Genomic DNA, 16,638 nt, shown 5'->3' on the forward strand with positions numbered 1-16,638 from the left:
CGAGCGGTACCCGCGGAGCTGCCTTGATCTGCACAACCACGGCCGGGGGATGCGATCAACGCAGAGGGACTGGCCACGTTCTGCTGGGAAAACTAATGTTATTGACAGCTACCACTGAAAAACTGTGCTAAACCTGCAGAAGAAGTGAGAAATTATCAGTAAAACACATCTGTGACGTTCCGTGTGTTTGAAAACCCATTGCATCTGCATCGTGTGTTGCCAGAGCCTTTTCATTTCACAACAGGTTGTAGATCCTGTCTCTGTCAAAAAAAACCAAAAACCAAACAACCCAAACAAAAACCAGAAAAATCCAAATCAAAAAACCTCCATCATGGAATTAAAAACCTGGAAACTGCAAACTACACTACCAAAAATTGTCCCTCTACCTTCCAGTTACGTACATGTTGCCTATTTATAAAATCATGTTCACCTCTACCAAAAGGTCTAGCATGAGCCATCGTTACAATGGGCTTCGCAATTTGTAAGCAATAAAAAGTGAATTTGAAACCCGGTTGGCCAGAACACTTGACTGAAAATTGAGGTTTTAAAAGTGATCTGTTTCTCTCTCTCTCTTCCCCCCTCCCCTCGCCTCCAACCTCTGCCTCACTGTCCTGATATTACTTGTAATTTCACAACTGTACGCTGCGCCGGATGCGAACGTGAAACGAGGCAGCACACCCACCCTTCTCTGCTGAGCACGGGCAAGCAAGCCAAAACGTTTTTCAAGCCAGTGCACGGAGAACCTTCCCAGTTCTCCCAGGAGAGGAGCTGTGCTGAGCAGCCAAGCGGATTAAGCAGAAGGAAGCCAACGGGGAGAGGTGAGCGCAATGCAGGACGGAACAGGATGACAAGCAGCAGCCGACGCAGCGGGCCGGCCTCCAGCTCGCGGTTGTGTGCGGGGGCAGCGTGCCCTCTGCTGGGAAATGCCCAGTTACGAAAGGGTTTTTGACGCATTTGAAAATAGGAGCCCCTGTGACGGTGGAGGGCCACACAGCCAGCAACGTGACAGGGACGCGGAGCACGCCGCCTAACACCACGGCCCCGTTCCGCTTGCTTCTGGGGGACTGAACGAAAACATGCTCAAAAATGTATAACAACTTCAAGGTAGTCTAAATGGGAAATTAAACGAAGCAGAAATATGAGATGTGATTTTGAGAGCATAATCTAGCGATAATGACAGTATCGCTAGACCTTAACAGGGCAGATAAAAGGGTCTGGCTGCTGTTCTCGATTCCAGTAGCACCCAGTATGGCGACTTCCCCGCGAAGCCGCAGCTATTATCCCTACAGAAACGCCAAACGTGTGCTTGGTTTGTTGACACACGTGGTTGCAAACAGCAAAGGTGCCGTTATTTATAGCGGGAAGAGCGCTCTCGCCCAACTCCAGTCCACAGTAAGCCATCCAAACCGACACCCCGGGGCGTAAGCCTTTGGGGTAACTCGGCTATTTTAACATTTTACCTGCAATCTACGGCTGACAGACTGCTTCCGTTCAGCAGACTGAACAAAAAATAAATAAACAGAAGAACAATGACTAATCCACCCGCTTTCAACATGAGCAGTGTGATTTTCAGTTCTGCTGCACATACACAACGGAATGAATCGCTGTTCAAGGCTATTTAATAACAACAACATTGAGTAGCCCTAAAGGGAAGTTCTGGACACCAGTACAGCGCTCTCGCAACAGCCCGGCATCGCTGACGCACGTTCCTTCAGCTCATACTCCCCAAACTGCTCTCTGCAGACCGCTGCCCAGCCACGCACCCTTTGTGAAACCTTGCGGCTGTTAATCCCACCTGAGAACTTCGCAATTCTCTGTACTGAGCTGCAGCCTGTTTGAAAACCTGATCCCGGACAGACACGTTCAAATTCCTTCCCTTTGCTGGATGTTTTTCATGTTTTTATCAGGCCCAGCTTCGTCCCTTGACCAGCAGCACTAGTCACTGGGCTGGCCAAGGCAGAAGCGTCCTACTGAAGGCTGAGGTGAAAAGGACTTCCGACTCCCTGCCCTCGCCAACTGATGGATTTCCTTGTCTGTCATTTAACCAGCCATACGGTTCAAATACAAAACTAAGACATTTTATTAAAATTAAGACAGACTAATTTTCCGTTTTCATAAAATTAACACACAAGACCTGCAAAAGTTTAAAAAAAAAAAAAAAAGTGAGACACCTCTGGTCCTGCTTCCATGTTCAGTTTATAGGAGACAACGCAGTCTGCAGTAGTACTTTATATAGCCTCAAATTTCTGACTCCATTTAGAACACTTTGTTGATTAAAAAAACACAGCAAATGGTTTAAAAGGCTGAGAAATGAGTTTCTACAGCTAGAGACAGAAATATTACCTTAGACTACAAGAACACAAATGCCCCTCGATTGCCCTATTGTTTACTGAAACGCCCCAGATTCCTCCAGTTTTGTCCTTGATTTCCATCTCAAGCTTTACGCTGTTAACGTCATCTTTCTGGATTTGCGTTCTGACTAAGCTGAACAGGAAACGCGACTCTCTCCTTCGCTCTGCGCGCCTTTTCTTTAGGCTCACGTCCACGTAACGCCACAGCTGTGCTACACAGATCTCCCCAACCGCCCAGATTTGCCCCCGCACACCTTCTCAGCGTTCCTCCCATTTCATTACTGCTGCCATTCCTCACCGGCGGGAGTTGTGTCCTGTTTCCACACCAGACAGCCGAATTTGCTGCTGCTAAAACTGCTTCCACAGGCTTCTGGGCCAATTCTTTGTATGTACCAATGTTTTCATTCAATAAGACATTAAAATCCAGTCTCTTTCAAGGTTCCTATCATTATTTCCTTTCATACATTCTTTCCTTTCGTTCTGTAAAAACTGTTTTCAGTAATCTCCTTCCAATTCCATGCTTTGTTTAGTGTCGTTCCTGTACGTGGAATTCCCCCGTCTCCTTCCACATGGAGAACACAGAAGGAAATGTCTCCAGAGCCACTGCCTGGTGATGGTTTTAAAACAGAGGGAGGCAGATTCAGACCGGACATAAGGGAGAGATTTTTTTATGCTGAGGGTGGTGGAGCACCGGCCTGAGTTGCCCAGAGAGGCGGTGGATGCCCCATCCCTGGAAACATCCCAGGCCAGGTTGGCCGGGGCTCTGAACAACCTGATCCGGTTGGAGATGTCCCTGCTCCTGGCAGGGGGTTGGGCTGGGTGGGCTTGGACGCTCCCTCCCCATCTAAACCATCCTGTGATTCGATGACTATTCCTCACGAAGATAATTACTAATTGTAATCCAAACATAATTTGAACTTCTATTTGAATAAGTAAAAGTTTGGGGTTAATCTTTTGCTATAAAATAGGTTTTTATATCTAAAATTGTCTATTACACATTGAGATGTGATTATCGCATAGTCACCTAACTGCATGTTATTTCTCATGGGTTTCTCATGTTATTTCTTCAGGGTTTTTAGTTAAGAGTTTGCAATGCATGTATCTGCAATTGTCAGGACAGTGACAATACTAAATGTTTACTAAATGTTTAAAGACTCCACTTGTTCCTTTCTAAGCACGGCATTCATGCCAACAGGCATACCTTCCTGAGGAGGAAAGGTATTGCAAACTTTAAGACTTTTTAAGCTAGAAGAGAGAAAAATACAAGAAAAGTAGGATTGATGTGCAGAGGGGAAGAAAACACAGACGTTAAGGCCTTGAGAAGGCCTGTGCTGCCTTGTGCCCTTTAAACAGCACCAAATGCAATGCCAACCATCAATAAATTAACATTACTTGCTATAAAACAGTACAGTTCACCTGTTTATACACTTTTGCTATTTGAAAACCTTTAAAGCTCCTACCGTGCAGTTCTACTATCAAAACGTTAACTTTCAGAACAGATCAGTGCAGAGGCGGCTGTTTCAGCACGACAAACAGGTGAGTTACCCAAGAGGAGTGCTCCTTCATCTGGTGCTGGTTGCTGTGAGGACCGCTTGCGTGGCCACGCCAGAAGCAGTTCTGACAGAGCTGGTAGTTGTGGCACTGCTGGCATCGGTACCGGAAGCCCATCATGCTCTCGCAGCGGCAATACGAACATTCCACAGGATGGAAGACTTGGTGGGGATGGGGAAAGAGGGTGGGGGGGGTGGGGAAAAAAAAAAAAAAGAAAGAGATAAATAAAACAAAAATAATAAGCGACCTTTAGGAAAACCTCAACCATCAAATTTCATTGATGCTTCCAAAACCCGCTGCCAGGTTCTCAACCAGCAAACCAACCTGTTATCCTGGGCAGGTCATGGATTTTGAGTGCAGAGTAGGTGATTTTGGTAAGATTCACCGTAAATCTAAGTTGATGATAACACAGCAGTTCCATCTGACAAGTTTGATATTTCTTCTTCAGATCTCTCCCTTCTCGGATACACTCAGACCCTGAAGTCTCCGTGAAAGCCCAACAACACTGAACACACGAGCGGGCGGGGAAGGCAGGAAGGCTACGTCCACAAAGGGCAATTTCTGCCCAGGCAGAGTCAGCTGAGAGAGCTTGTCACAAAGAGGCAAATTCAGACCACCGCGATGGGCTTCTGCTCCAAATCACCTCTCACCGAGGAACTTCCCTCGCTCTTCCCCGACTGTCAGCTGCCTCTTCTACCTCTACAGCCTAAACTGAAGACATCCCCAACATACTTCTAAATCTTAACATCGAGAATTGGAAAATTGAATTGGGTGCAACATGCAGACTCACCATCAGAAACAATCACAGACCTGCTCCATTTAAGAGACAGGTCTTCAGAACAAAGAAAAGCGCAACGTGAGAATGAGATGGCGTCTTACTATGTCAAATGCACCTCAAGAGGTAAGGCCCAGGAGTCAGAATGGAAGGACGAAGGTGGAGGTGAAGAACAGGAGCAGATAGTTCAGCATTGCTGCGGGTCCTGAGCACAACTACAGACAGGTCTAAATAACCGTGCTGTGGAGGAGACCACAGGGGAAGAGCAGCTCACCTGAAATTCTTAGATACGTCCATTATAAACTACTGAGAGATGTAAGAGAGAGAATTGGAAGGAGTCTGAAGTTCTCATCGATGGTAAAGAAAATGACTTCGCTGTTCTCACTGAGACTTGGCGCAACACCGCAGAGCAAGGAAGGGAACGCAGAGAAACACACCGTCTCCGGGAAGGTTCGGCCAGTTAAACAGCGCAGAAGGGCCTGCGCCCTCGAGCGCGGATGCACATGGGGAGAACACAGGGGCAACAATCAAAGCAAAGACAGCCTGAGCACTGACCTGGTCAGGAATACAACGGACAATTAAGCCAAGATGACCGGGTGGACAACGCTTCACTGTGCCACACAGGAACGCTGCACAGAGCAAGGGCTGGGTTGCGGTGGGCAGTTTCAATGTGCAAATGCCCAGTGGGAACGGACTGCAGAGAAACCGGTGATTTTTTTTTAATAGAAAAGGTAGAGAAAGCAAGGCAAAGAAAGACTTCTAGATTTGTATCACACCGTAGAAAAGAACTGGCTGAAAAAGCTGACAAGTGGTTAAGTTAACATGCCAACAGGGTAATTTTACGTGGTTTAGGAAGCAGAGGACAGAGAACGTGACTTCAGTGCAGCACGTTTCAGTAGGCTCACGAGAATCAGTAGGTAAGCTACAGGAAGAAACAATTCAACAGCAAAACTCAGTTAGAAGAACTGTCAGTTCCTTAAAGAAATGACGCTGAAAACCAGCATAAACATTGGGACAAATAATAAACCAGAGTACCGTGAGCACCTGACGGCCAACAGAAATGAGCTGTGGACAACATTTGCCCAATCAACCTAACGTCCTTCCACGGCAGAGTAACTGACCTTGACAATAGGAAACAGGCAGATGTCAGCAATTTTTCATTTTACTTCAGTAATTCTTACCAAATTGGTCTGCCATGGCATTCTGACAACAGAGGGAACTACACAACAGATGGAAGGACTGTAACCTTCTCCTGTCCCTCCCGCCAGCAGACCAGTTCCCTACGGACGGCGCAGGAAGGGCAGGAGAGGGAGGCAGCTACAGAGATCGGAACATGACCCCAATTCTCACGTCTGGCTTTCCCTCCTTGTTCTGGCTCCCCATCACACATCTCTATTCAGCAAGTTTTTGCTTTCCCTTCTTTTTTCCAACTGATGCACTCAGTGACCGTCACTGTAGTTCAGTTCCCTCCCAAGCGCTCTGCCCACGTGAGACATGTCCTCCTCCTTTCCACCCCAGCATTGCTGGCTCTGCTCAGGCTCCTGCATCGCAGTTTCCTCGAAAGAAATCTCGTCACAAAACTAACCTCACCCACCAAAGCTCGGAAACTCTTCCAGACGAAAACTGGAAGAATGTGACATGTCCTTTCTCCTCTCCTGTTCTTCCCTCTTCTGTCACACAGATATTTCTCATTTGCTTTCTTCTACAAACCTCTAATTTATTCAAAGATCTTGTGCCACCTTCTGATTTACCTCAGACTCCTCACAGCCACTCCTTCTTTACCATTATTTTCTTTGGGCTGTTCCCCTTGCTCTCCAACATCAAAACATACACACGATTTAGGTCTCCAGATTCCAAAGACAAAATATTGAACATATTTTCTTCTCTAACTCCAAGCTCCTTTTGTCTCTAGGCTTACTGAATGCATGCTCGCAATGTTCCACGCCTTCAGTTCTGATCTTCAGAAATCCCTCTGCCTCTCACATCTCCACAGAAGCTGTTCCAGCTACAATCCCACCCAAACGTAGGTGTCGTTAGTGCACTACCAAGTTCTGAGTTGCAGACCCCAAATCCGACATTCCTCCTTGCCTTGAAATCTCCGTGCACTGCCTCGGCTCCGTGTATTCACATTTTAGCTTCTGTTGTGACTGCTGATGCCAAAACCCAGGCTGCTCTGTCTGAGCCATGGCGGCGCATGATTAGGGCTTCCAAAGTCTGACAGTGATATAAACGACAGATTGCTAAAATGAAATAACGCTGAAGAGTTTTAGAGGAGAACTGTGGATGCCTATTTTGGACATGCTGTTTCCAAGCACCCCCATTTTAAAGATACCCGAGACAGGTAAGAGATGCAGGACTGACGACCAGAGGCTGGTCAGGAATGGAGAAGCACATCCACCTCGTCTGCTTGCACGAGACAGAGTATTTCCGCGGGAAGAGCAGTATCAATAACAACATGTAGATAGAACCAAGTAGGGGAAAAAAGAACAGAGCCTTTATTAAATTGCGTAGGAGAAATTCCTGAAGACATTAAAAAGTAAAGGAAAATGAAAATATAGTTGCAAAATAGAAGCAAAGAAATCAAAGAGGAGATAATAAAAACAAAGCTAAAGCACGATGAAGATGCAATAATCCAATGTTTTTCACATAAAGATGTTTTCAAGGAAGACCTGGAAAAAATCCCACTGTTCAAAACTGGCTAGGATGCAACTAATGTTGGAGAAACGCTTTGAAGAACGTGCCATGACTACAAATACCGGTTTGTATTACGCTGTTCCTCTACACGTGGTACTAATCGCTATGTCTGCAAGCAGGACACATTGCTACGCCGTTTTGCTTTGTCCCAGTGGACGCAGGCCGGCAATATCGATGCGTACATCCATAGCTTCTAAATTCCATAACTCCAATTAAAATACGCATAAATGATCCTGTTCGCTATGAGATAAAATGCAATCTACTGCCTAACTGAGCAACACACACCACCAAAAGCCCGCATTCCTCCCAAAGCTGTACGTAATGGTCCCACAGAATCGTATCCAGTACAACACGCACGCGCCAAGCTCCGCGGTTCAACTCTGCCTCTCAGATTTTTCCATGGAAATGATTCAAATGAGCGGAAAGAGAACTCTTCCAGGAGCTTCACTGCCTTAGCCAGAACCAGTGGGGAGAGGTGCCCTTCCTGGCAGGTTAGAGCGGGAATCGACACCTTGGACCGACTAACACAGGAACCTGACCTGGGTCTACACTAGCATTGTGAGCACACCCAGATACGCTTGGGTGCTGCATCCTGCTGCCCAGTCTCTAACCAAAGCTCATCTCCGGGACTCAGCACATTCTGCTCCCCTCACTGCAGCGACCTGCGGACCACACGGATCTGAGGGACCGCTTCCACGGCATCAGCAGGTCACGGCGCACGGGAGCAGCCTGGCATGCGCTATCCAGCACCCTACGCAGAAGAATGTTCTAAAATAATCTACGTTCCACCGCAGAATTTTTATCCATAAAAAAAGTAATGGGCTTAAAAAAAAAAAAAAGTCACAGAATACTACCAGTGGGACACACTCCAAGGTGCCCAGTCAGCTGACGGCCCTAACCAGGGCATGGAAAGACACAAGCGTGTCACCAGACCCAGCCTCAGTTGTGACAGGCTCTGCTGAGCAGCAGCTTAACGCTGCAGTAAAAACGCCACGCAGAGTTACTGACTCACGCCGCCTGAGCCACCACAGCCAGGAACTGACGTACCTGAGCAGCAGGGACTGGGGTGGCTTTGCAGAGCTTCTTTTGGAACGTGCTTCCAGATGTTTGTTACCACTCCTACGCACAAGCACCGCCGTGCCTCTCACCTTCCCAGTCACAGTGATGTCCACGGCAGTTCGTAGCTTCCTCTCCCTTCCTTAAAGCCATCACCTGGAGAACCTCAGCAGTTTACAACTGGTCTTCAAGGACCAGAGCTCACAATCAGAAGAGTCTTCCCTAATGACAACTTACCACTCGGACAGTGCTGGGAATTACCTATCGCTGGTAATTATTTTATTTTAATGCTACACTTTTCTTAGGCCTTTTGTTTATCTACTGACAACCCAAGGACAATGCAGACCTCCACAAAAGTGTCCAGATTCCCTAAAGCAAAAACTGAAAAAATGTTGGCTCCTGAGTGATCATCGAAAAGATTGTCTTGGAATCACAGTAAGGAAAAAAGGGAGAGTAGTTTCTCGATGGATGTCAGCAGCACACTCAGAGCAGCAAAGGACAGACTGAGTCAAAAGCATGGGTTTCTGTCACTGGAGCTCCTTTACCGCGTCAGGATAATTCTGAAATAATTCTGAGTATGTCTGGAAACTTGCATTACATTTCTTACAGGAAGCTAGAATTTACAGAAACCTGGGGAAGCACAGAAAGAAAGAAAAATGTGCAGATAAGGCAATTCTGCTTCTGGAGGAAAGCTCCCCCCGCGCTTCAGGAAAGGCAGAGAAACGGCAGCACATCCCACCCAGCACCGAGAACGCTGCCCAGGCACCGACCTGCTCATCCGGGAGTGAGCGGGGACAGACGGGGCACGGGGGCAGCAGTGGGACACGGGCCACCGAGGGCCCTGCAGCCACCGGGCGCGGCCTCAGAACATTTTTAAATTGAGAACTCCTAAACAGGAACTGCATTCTCCCTAGCATACAATTTAAAAAAAAATGTTTTATTTCAGGTAAGATATAATCTTTACCCTAGAGAGCCTACGAGCTAGAAGCATTTCTCCAAATGTTAACATAAGCTTACGATGACAGCAAGGGCAAGTCGAAAAGCCAGATATCCCTTCTGTATTTCCCTTTGCTACAAATGCGAGAAGAAATAGCACACAGCCTGGAGCCTTCTTCCACTTTCTTTACAGAGGATCCTGCTTCTTCAAAAGCGTGACTGAACAGATCAAAACGCCTGCACAAAAGCACGATGTTATTACGCCACATATTAGCATGCAAATAGAGACGATGGCTCTCAAAAATAACACGCTGGCCTATTGGTTTAGATCAATACCAGCAATTCCTGGAGTTTATTTGATGCCTTCAGCTGCAGTGATTTCTCATCAGCGCTTTTACCCAGACAGAGGAACCGCTGCCCAACCCTGGAGCAAAACCACCACTTGCAACGGAATAAAAGTTTGAGGAAAAAAATTGTAGTAACTCAGAGGGCAAGAACACTGGCAGGAATCATCGACGGTAGCGTTCAGCAAGAAGTCTGGGAGGCAGCTGTAGAAGAGGCTGATAAGAATTCGTAACATAATTTTAATGCCCAAACCATTAAACGTTATCCTACCAAGTTATCTGAACGCTAAACCGACGTGTAACAAGACTCCGATGCGTACCAGGATTAAATCTGGAGGCTGGCTGGCAGATCAGATGAACGGGGAGAATCTCTGGCTGCCTGGAAGAAAGTGTCAGAAAAAAAGAGCACTTACACTCCCAGCTAAGATGGTTAAATTGGGATCCGTGTATTCCAGAGCAGCCGTATCGCACCACGAGGGCAGCAGAGGCTGTCAGATAACGCAGGAATGCACGCACTAGTCTATAGGACGATATCATCCTGGGCATCTAATAATTTCCTCAAGGTGCTTTCAGGCAGAAAAAAGATCAGGCTATGGATTACCTCCAGACCTTCCCATCATTCCACTGCTGCCCACACATGATGTTTGAACATCTTCCCAAGCTCTGTGCCCAAGCTCTGTGCAATTCTGTTCTGACCTGTAACTCACATAAACATTTTCAGTGCCTGCTTCCTTACTGTATTTATTCCACCCTGGGTGCTCTTCTTGAAGTGCGGGTTTATAAGGACAAGAGGATAAAGGATGAGGAAGAAAGCAAGGAGTCACTGCTGCCCTTCTATTAGTGCAGCCTGTCACATAAGGATGCAAAGACACTGCAGCCCTGTACCCAGATCAACCTCCCCACCTTTTTTTTGTTAGCTTTCCCTGTACGATTTGTTCCATGGAGTTGCTCCCCTCAACATTCACTTAAAAATCACTTTTTAAAACGAGACCCACAGCTATCAGGAAATGTCTGTAGGCAGCTGGGGAATTCACCCTCTCTTCTGTTGCACTAAAGAAGAAAAGTCTCACTGAGCATCACAACGCGATCTCGTTCAGCGCCAAACAAACGCAGATTGAATCCACAACCAGATACGCTTTGCAAGAGGACCGAGAGCAGACAATGAAACCAACGCCAAATCCCAGTACATTAAAATCACAGCAGTACTTAACCCTGTCACAGGCATAAACACCAAGAAATAGAAAATGAAAGATACATCATGAAAGCTCAGAGACAGACTGCCAAGCTGTGCCTGTAGACAGCCAGGCAAAACCCAAGAGCCTGGACTTGCACTGCCTGTGTCTTAAAAGGAAGGAGTCCACGCACCCCAAAATGACTCCAAACGCGTTAAGTGGAAGAAGAGGTCACAGCTAGCAGGCAGGGGTTTGAAGGATGATGACATGATTTTACTCTGTGGTGAAGGAAACAAAAGATGAAGTTTAGTTTATGGGCGACGAAAAAAAGTTGAGGTTTTTTTCTAGAATTCCCACACAAAACATCATACAGCTAGACTGTGTGCAACGGTACAAGGAATTAAACACATCACCTTTCCGGCCACTGAAACCAACAAACAGTTTTGATACGCTTGCACAACCTTCTGCAGGAAACCTTTCTGCCTGCCTCAGCTCCATAAAGCCCTCTCAGCCAGACGACTCTCTCACCACGCTTTCTCACTGATCATCTTCAGTTTTCCATCCCTTGCTGCTCCTGAAATACTTTCCACAGGCAGTAAACCCAGGAAACTTTGGCTTAGAACAGGTCTGGAAGTGAGGAGCTCAGCATTTGCCTCCCACGGCGAGCACTGAAGGGACTCGTGCTCAGATGCCGCTCACGACAGACGTTGGAACGGGCACCAAAATCTTTGGGAGTCAGTGCTTGAAAGCGTGCGTTAAAGCATAGTTCAAAGGAAGTTTTTTAAAAGTTTCAGAATAAAAATGAACATGAGAATATAGCTTTCTGCTGCTTGTTTTTTCATCTTCCACCACTAGCAAGGCTAGAACTCCAAAACTAATCTTGTTTGGCACTGCTGCTGATGATTTCAGTCTTCACCCCAGAAGCGTAGAACACTTTTCACTCCAGCAGAAGTCTGGGCTTAAACGCTCTGAGCCAGACTGCCACAGTGGGACCGATGAAGGCATTAAGGGCTTTGTTACACGAGAACGGACAGCACGTTGACATACGTGGAACAGAAACCCTGCTCTGACCAGATGTTCCAAACAAGAAAATATTCCATTTACCATTTTCAACGTGGGCAAGTCTGTGCATGAGAGGCAGCCACACAAGGCACTGAGGAGGAGGATCAGCCATCAACGTGTCTAAAAACATGTTTAGCATGATCTTTCTCTGCAAAGGAAAAGAAACAGAACTTAATTATAAGGAAAATGTCAATTTTACACACCAAAAACTACTTCAGCCTTCAAATCTCTCTGTGAATCAACTTCAGTCTACCAGGAATATTTCATCTGCTACAAAGAGATAAAAATCACAGCTTCGCTGCTCTGGCAGTTCCAGTCTATAGTAGGCAAAGGGCAACACCGCAAAGCGGGTTTTAGTACAGACATGACAGTGCCACACAAAAATAAGCGATAAACAGACGAACAGAGAACTCCAAGGCGCAGAGGACCAGCCAGTCAGGATGGGCTCCTGAGCTGTCGTTAAAGGTTCTTATTTTGAAGCGGAACACAACAAACGTGATGTTCAACAACAATGCAGAAAACAAGTATTTCAAACCTGCGGAAAGCACAGAAAAAAGGAGAGACACATCAAAGGGTAATTACAACTAATATTCACAGACAAGCCATACAGGAAATAACTTTTTTTTTAAGGCAAAATAAGAAAAGAAAGAGGCGAGGGAGAACCAGGTTAAGATTTCAAACAACTATCAATACAAACGAAATGGAAATGAACTCAGGAGGAGGAAGCAGGCATGCTAGCAGCAATGTCTTCTAAGGCTTCAAACTGAAGTGAGCAAGAGAACCGCCGCTGCACACACACACAGACGGAGATCACCGGTAAAAGAACCGGCTGAGAAATCACAGCTACAACGAAAGAACACGCTGGCTTTCGCACAGGCTAAGCCGGGTGCTGGAGAACATCCCGGGGGCAGACCACCAGCCGGTCAGAGGGCTCTGCCCAGCCCAGCTCACGGGGTGCTGCTCCCCACGGCACCCGCAGCGGGGAGGGCGCGGGGCGGGGGAACACCCGGCGGGTTTCTTCGGGGTGTGAAATCAATCCTAGCCTTCTCTTGCAACTATTATGCCAAAATTTAGGTGGTTTTGTTTGGGTTTTGTTGTGGGTTGTTTGTTTTTTTTCAGGTTTGTGTTTTAATTGAAGAGAAGGTTTTATTTAAAGCATCGACAGCTCTGTGATTAGTGGCAAACATATACATCTAACACCTCCGCAGCCAGCCACCCTGGAGAGAGAACACGCAATTACAACTATCTATCCCAGTTCCCGTTAAGGAAAATTCTAAGAAATACTTAATCTTACTTCTTCCAGCTTTCATAAGGTGTCCTTGTCCCAGTCTCTCTGCTTCACAAATGAAAAGCGTTTCCTGACTGCTGCTGCAAGAGAGCCCTCGCGTTTCCTCGGCCAGACATCACCAGACGTGCTACCCGGACAGAACGCCTGGGTCTCCCTGGCCACCCCAGCCTTCCCTCCACCAGCCAGCCTGCCTTCTCCTCTTCTGGGGTGAAGAGATCCAAAATCTTTTCACAAGCGCACAGCTTGGTAAGGCCATGAGACACTAAATATGCTGCGCCAAGCCTTCTGATAGAAGAACTACAGGTTTTTAAACTGGGAATTAACTGATGGTGGCATGGGATGTCTGAGACCAGAAGGGGCTGCTCACACAACCACTTCCCACCCAAACCCTTCTGTGGTTCAGTGATTTTACGATCTTTTGCAACCAATTGACCAAAAAGAATCGCGTAGCGTTATCACTGCGACATGCTGTCTGCCCGGACATCAGCATTCTCAGTAACAGCTGAGTTGACAGGAACGCAAACAGCAGCTCCTCCTTGGAAGGAGCACGTTGCTGCTTTCCAGGTAAGTCAGGAAATTATGAATGTGTCAGAAGGAGCCTAGATAAAACCCTGTCTTGTAGCTGGCCTAACATTTCCTATGGGTTCACAACTCAGCCCTGGAGCAACCACAAAAACATCACTCGGTCACCATTTGTGACGGAACAACAATCAGATAATCTGACAGCAGCTTCCGAACTCCAGGAACATAAACTGAGAATGAGTCAGTGTGAAGGCACAACCAGTCATGCGGGTCGAATGCTCTCCAGAGGAACAAAGGCCTTTCTCCCCTAGTTTAACAGCCGTTTGACCAACTGCTGTCAGCACACCTGCTTGTCCCAGTCGCTCCGCAGCCTCAGGTCCCTTGCAGACGGGCGCAGTGGCAGGTTACACCAGTGCTACTCTTATCTTTAGAATACCACAGGCTTGCTGCAACAGCAAAACCTCAGCCAGTTTAGCGTTACGCTGCCAACACGCTTGTTCCAACAAGATGTTAACGCACATATTTCCCCACAAAATACTGGCACAAAACCACGTCCCCTGAGCCAACACAAAGACACGCCACTGTTAACTTTACCGCGATCAAAACAAGTTACCCCGGCCTAAGCAGCGGTGTGTTAGAGCCTCCTGCGTCTCTAGCTGTCCCGCCCTCGTGCTGGAACTGCAACTCTACCAGCGTGCTTGCACCGTCCTTTATGCACAAGGCCATCCTGTCCTTAACGAACATATCCTCGTTACTCACTTTAACAAGACCGCTCTGTAAACGAGACACGAAGGGGACAGCTCTGCAGCGACAGGACGGGCTGTGCCACGAGCACAGGCAGCTTCTGAGGCAGGGGATGTCGCGGTGATACAACTCCTCTGACAAGCGGATGGGCTGCGGCCAAGTGAACAAAGCCCTAAGGAAAGTACGGCGTGATATCTTACATCTCTGGAAGCCCCCGCTTGACCCGCAATAGCAAATGGTTACTGGAAGCTCTTTATATATCTGGAAGCCATCACAAGAACGCAGCTCTTGCTAGAAGCATCCAAATAAACTCCATTTTGCACGGGCAATAAGCCTGAATTATTCCGTCTGTGATCCCAGAAATCAGAGCTGTGGAGCGCATACAAGCCCCGCTCACCACGCCGACGGCAGCGCGTTATCAGCCTTTTGCATCTCAGCGAAGCGGCTCCCAGAACCAGCACCTCCACCAACAGCCAGGAACCAGAGCGGGCCAGCGAGGATTTGTCTCTTGGTAGTTTAACACCAGGGAACGCTCCTGGCACTAAAACTGCACCATGCGTGCTTTTATGTTATTAAACTTGGGCCTGGTCTAACCACTCACTCTCCCAGATGACTCCCGCGTCCAGATCAGGTGTTAGCATCAGCTAGGAATCATTTTTAATAAACAGTTTCCATGTAACCACCCTGCCTGAGGGAATGAGAGAGAGTTAAACAGCGTGGATGTGGTTAGACCATCCCAGTTGCCCTTCGGACCACAAACAGCTCAGGGCACTGTTCAGTCAACTGGTACAGACGTGGCTTACATGGCCGTCCTGGAACTCCGCAGCTTTACCAACGCCACCTGGAGAGAATTTCAGCAAAAGAACAGGCTGCAACAGGAGAGCATCACAGAAATACCTCTGGGAAACTTATTTTTAAAGTTTGGGAGGCATAAGAAAATTTAATTAAATCTAAGACAGATTATCCATCTGCTTCCCAGGACCTGTTTGTTTCAATGTTTTCAAACAAACGGAAGAGCTGTCCCGGGGTACAGCACATCTCTGGATTAATTAAAACATCACCACTTCCTACAAACCTGGCCTTACACTAGGGATTTTTTTTTCCTGAATAAAATTAGAGCAAAGGAATTGCTAAAAGTGAATCAATATGAAGAATTAGCCTTCTTGTTCATGGGAGCCAAAGTCAGAGGGCTAAGACGTTGCAGGCCAGCCACATGCGAATCACAGAATCATTTAGGTTGGAAATGACCCTTACGATCACGGAGTCCAACGGTTAACCCGGCACTGCCACGTCCACCACTGAACCTCGTCCCTAAGCGCCACGCCTACATGGCTTCTAAACACCTCCAGGGACGGGGACTCCACCACTGCCCTGGGCAGCCTGTTCCAATCTTGACAATCCTTTCTGTGAAGAAATTTTCCCCAATATCCAACCTAAACCTCCCCTGGCACAACTTGGGGCCAGTTCCTCTCGTCCTATCACAAGTGATTCGGGAGAAGAGGCCGACCCCCCTCACTCCACCCTCCTGCCAGGCAGCTGTGGAGAGCGATGAGGGCTCCCCTCAGCCTCCTCCTCTCCAGACTGAACAGCCCCGGTTCCCTCAGCCGCTCCTCACAGCACTGGTGCTCCAGAGCCCTCACCAGCTTCGCTGCCCTTCTCTGGTCGTGCTCCAGCACCTCAGCGTCCTTCTTGGAGCGAGGGGCCCAAAACTGCACACAGCATTCGAGGGGCGGCCTCACCAGTGCCGCGCACAGAGGCACGATTGCTGCCCTCATCCTGCTGGCCACATTGTTTGTGACACAAGCCAGGACGCCACTTGCCCCCTTGTCCACCTGGGCACACGGCCAGCTCACGTTCATGGGCAGTTACCATGCCTCGCTTGGCTACCACAGCCAGGTTTGCGTCAAGTACGTCAGAAACAGTCAGCTGTCGAAGTCTAGCTAGCTACACCAGCCCCTCCCAACGGGTAAGAGAGAAACGGTCGCTTCCAGAACCTAGGCTTCTGAACAAAAGCCCCGTTCCCCTCGCAGACAACGGGAAGGGCACGCAGAGCTCAGCATCCAGCGTCCGACTGTCGCAGCTCTGGGGTGAGGCGCGGGTTTGACACGCAGGAGCAGTGTCACTCACACCGTCTGATTTATCG

The 16,638-nt window shown here is 47.8% G+C and overlaps 1 protein-coding gene across 9 annotated transcripts in view; it reads right to left on the reverse strand.

Moving 5' to 3' along the window:
• Nucleotides 1-16,638, reverse strand: part of DTNB (dystrobrevin beta) — a 175,739-nt gene that overhangs the window by 121,299 nt on the left and 37,802 nt on the right. For all 9 annotated transcript variants that reach the window (XM_086743545.1, XM_086743544.1, XM_086743543.1 and 6 more), the window contains 2 exons: nt 11,984-12,089; nt 3,897-4,063 (listed from right to left, as the gene is read on the reverse strand). In XM_086743545.1, coding sequence (XP_086599671.1) covers nt 3,897-4,063; nt 11,984-12,089 — 273 coding nt within the window. The remainder of the gene's footprint in view (nt 1-3,896; nt 4,064-11,983; nt 12,090-16,638) is intronic.

Source organism: Chlamydotis macqueenii, chromosome 3, assembly GCF_036417535.1.
Source record: "Chlamydotis macqueenii isolate bChlMac1 chromosome 3, bChlMac1.mat, whole genome shotgun sequence".
Taxonomy (NCBI): Eukaryota; Metazoa; Chordata; class Aves; order Otidiformes; family Otididae; genus Chlamydotis; species Chlamydotis macqueenii.